The sequence below is a fragment of the Cottoperca gobio genome, unplaced genomic scaffold (assembly GCF_900634415.1).
Source record: "Cottoperca gobio unplaced genomic scaffold, fCotGob3.1 fCotGob3_244arrow_ctg1, whole genome shotgun sequence".
Classification (NCBI taxonomy): domain Eukaryota; kingdom Metazoa; phylum Chordata; class Actinopteri; order Perciformes; family Bovichtidae; genus Cottoperca; species Cottoperca gobio.
The window spans coordinates 136,235-139,734 of record NW_021166868.1 but is presented as its reverse complement, the minus strand read 5'-3'; the positions used below and the strand labels follow the sequence as shown (position 1 = coordinate 139,734).

The window sequence follows — 3,500 nt, the reverse complement described above, 5'->3', positions numbered from 1 at the left end:
CAGTAAACACACAGAAGAAGAAAACAAGAACAATAACACAGAAAAGAGAACATGATGAGAGTCACAGTGAACGGGAGATAGATGGAGACGCAGCTGTACCTGCCAAACAAGTTAAAACTTTATGCAAGTAACAAATGGGAGGAGACCTTCCCTTATTTAATAAAAGCAGAGTCGGGCAAACTCGTGCTTTTTGTAAAGTGTGCCATTCAGATGTTAGCATCGCACACGGCAGAAAAAGCGTCCAAGCACAAGCATGCCAAGAGGCACAAACACACACTGTCAATGACTTCATGTGTGACAAGAACTATGTCGGAGGCAGAACAAGAGACCAGAGCTGAGGGACAGATGTTGATGCTTTGCGGCCAAAAATAACGTAGCCTTCAGCTTCTGCGTTGATTTCAATCGCAGTGTCGCGACATGTTTCCCGACTCTGCCATCGCAAGGAAGTCCTCGTCCATCATCAAATAAATTGATGATAATAACTAATAAATAAAATACATAAATCTTATAAACATGTCTGTACAAGTAATACATACTTTAAATAAACATGTATTTCCTGAATGTATATACCCGTTCCTTATGTGTTACATTTACATTATATGGGGGCTGGGTGGCTGAGAGCTGTTAAGGTATGGGCGGAGTCCGCCAGAAAATGTCCCTTATTTTGAAATTCCAATGTTGACAGGTATGCTGGAGGGGGCTCCAGTAGGGGACTCCGTAGTCTTTCTGGGAGACTTCAACGCACACGTGGGAAATGATGGAGACACCTGGAGAGGCGTGATTGGGAGGAAGGGCCTCCCTGATCTAAACCTGAACGTCGTATGTTGTCGCGGAGCTGTCAACTGATCACCATTTGGTGGAGAGTTGGATCAAGGGGTGGGGGAAGACTCTGGACAGACCTGGTAAACCCAAACGGGTAGTGCGAGTGAACTGGGAACGTCTGGAGGAAGCCCCTGTCCTGGAGATCTTCAACTTACACCTCCGGCGGAGCTTTTCAGACATTCGGCCGGTAGTCGAACCTCTGATTGAAGAGGAATAATGCGGATTCCGTCCTGGTCGTGCAACAACGGACCAACTCTTCACTCTCGCAGGATCCTGGAGGGGGCCTGGGAGTACGCCCAGCCGGTCTACATGTGTTTTGTGGATCTGGAGAAGGCGTATGACCGGGTCCCCCGGTGATACTGTGGGAGGTGCTGCGGGAGTATGGGGTGAGGGGGTCACTTTTGAGGGGCCATCCAATCCCTGTACGCCCAAAGCGAGAGTTGTGTCCGGATACTCGGCAGTAAGTTGGACTCGTTCCCAGTGAATGTTGGCCTCCGCCAGGGCTGCGCTTTATCACCAATCCTGTTCGTGATTTTCACGGATAGGATATCGAGGCGTAGTCGTGGAGGAGAGGGGTTGCAGTTCGGTGACCTGAGGATCTCATTGCTGCTCTTTGCAGATGATGTGGTCCTTATGGCATCATCGGTCTGTGACCTTCAGCAGTCACTGGATCGGTGAACCATTGTCGATTTGAGTCCCTATATCTATATTTTAGTACACATGTGAGCAGGATTGTTGCTGAAATAGCCAGGTGAAGTTTGCAGCAGATTTCAAGTCATCAGGTAGAAAAAGCTGCAGATTTATGATGTTCTAGACTCCTGTGAAATTAATCTAACTCTAAATCGCTACGTGTTTAGTACATTTGTGGACAAAATTAGTCAATAAATAAAAAGTAAATATTATAATTGCCTCCTGAGGCTGCAGCTCTGTACCCTCTGGATTGTATTTGAACATTTAAACACAAGCTTTACATAATGAAAGTCAATAAAGTCAGCAAAACTTCAAATCTTGTTTTACTTAAAATGCGGCGATGATGAAGTTGCTTTTTGTCCAAGTGTTGTAAAGACACTACGTGGATTTCATGACATTTCAATACAGTTATATTACGTATTACACCTTTAAACCCAATATATATATACAAAAAAAAATATATATATATATATACAAAATATATATATTTTATATATATATTTTATATATATAAATATTATATATATATAAAATATATACATATTTATTGTTTTTATATATATATAATATACAGTATAATGTGAGTGTTAAAGAGACGGCAGAGTTTGGACACCCGGGGGCAGTGACGCTCTGAGCTTTTCATCACAGATGATTACTTGGAAAGTAATTATATTCAGTGTGTTTGCTTTATGAGAGTACTGTACTACTATTATTAGTGAAATTAATAACAATAATATTAATAATACTAATACTACTACTTATAATAATAACTAATAATAATTGTAACTTTTTGACATCTATTTTTATTTGCTTTACACCTTTTTATGGTGATTATTCATCTATTAAGCATTTTGCGTCTTTTGGCAGTAACTCTGTCGTAGTGTGCTCTGACTCAGATTAAAGTTCTCTTCAGGACAGAGAGGAATTTAATGAGTGCCTGATGATGCTGCTCTCTGATTGGCTGACAGCAGCACTGCCTCGAACTCAAACCAGGTGAACCTGCCGTGGCGGCTCTCCGGTTCAAACTCCACACGCTGACACCTGATTGGACGGACTGTCGTCACACTCCAGAGAGGAGAGCCAATCGGCACGCAGCTGAAGTTACATGTTTATAATGTGCAGCGGGTCACACTTCCTGTTTGCAGCCTGCGGCTCTGAACTGATGTCAAGTCAGGACTCATCTATGGATGTGTGTCAGCGCTCACTTATTTCCATTTCCTGCAACTTTATACTTCTACTGCAAAGTAACTCAATGAGCTCCACCTTTAAAAGCTACAACCATGGGGGGGGGGTGATGAGACAATGGGCCCCTGGGCACAGACATGTAGGAGGCCCCCCCACCCCGTCTACAGGAACAACGCACCCAAACTCAAAGAGTCTAATTAGTTGTTTGTGGTAGTTTTACGTTTCCTTGTGGTGGTTTTGCAGCTATTTCTGGTCGTTTTACATTTATTTGTTGTCATTTCACGTCTATTTTTAAGTTGCTTTGCATCAATTTTTTGTAATTTTAAGTGTTTTTTGGTTGTTTGTCTATTTTTTTTAATTGTTTTGCACCTACTTGTCAAGTTGTTGTTTTGCGTCGCCCTTTAGTTGTTATTGTGAAGTTTTTGCATCTATTTTTAGTCATTTTTGCACCTATTTTTTATTTGTCTTGCATCTTACTTTATATCAATAAGCAGGAGGAAAACTCAGTTAATGGTCTATAGTTGTAGATTATGGTCCTGCAGAATAAGGCATTAATAAGGGATTTATAATGACTAATAAAGAGCTAATATGCCACTAATATGATTGTTAATAAGTAACTGGTTCAGGTTTAATACGTGTACATTAACACTGACACAGGCACGAAGAACCTCGTAAACCGCGTCTCCCCCCTCCATCCTGCAGCAATGGACCATCCCATGAGCTCTGGTCTTCTGGTTTGGGAGGAACCATGTGAGAGCTGCAGGGAGACGCTGTTGTCCGCTCCCAACCTCCTGCTGACGTGA

General features: G+C 42.1%; 1 protein-coding gene across 1 annotated transcript in view; it reads left to right on the top strand.

The window, feature by feature from the left end:
- The window catches only part of LOC115005045 (uncharacterized), a 9,011-nt gene extending 5,511 nt beyond the window's left edge, over positions 1-3,500 (top strand). Inside the window, 1 exon segment of the mRNA XM_029426830.1 lies at positions 3,400-3,500. Coding sequence (XP_029282690.1) covers positions 3,400-3,500 — 101 coding nt within the window.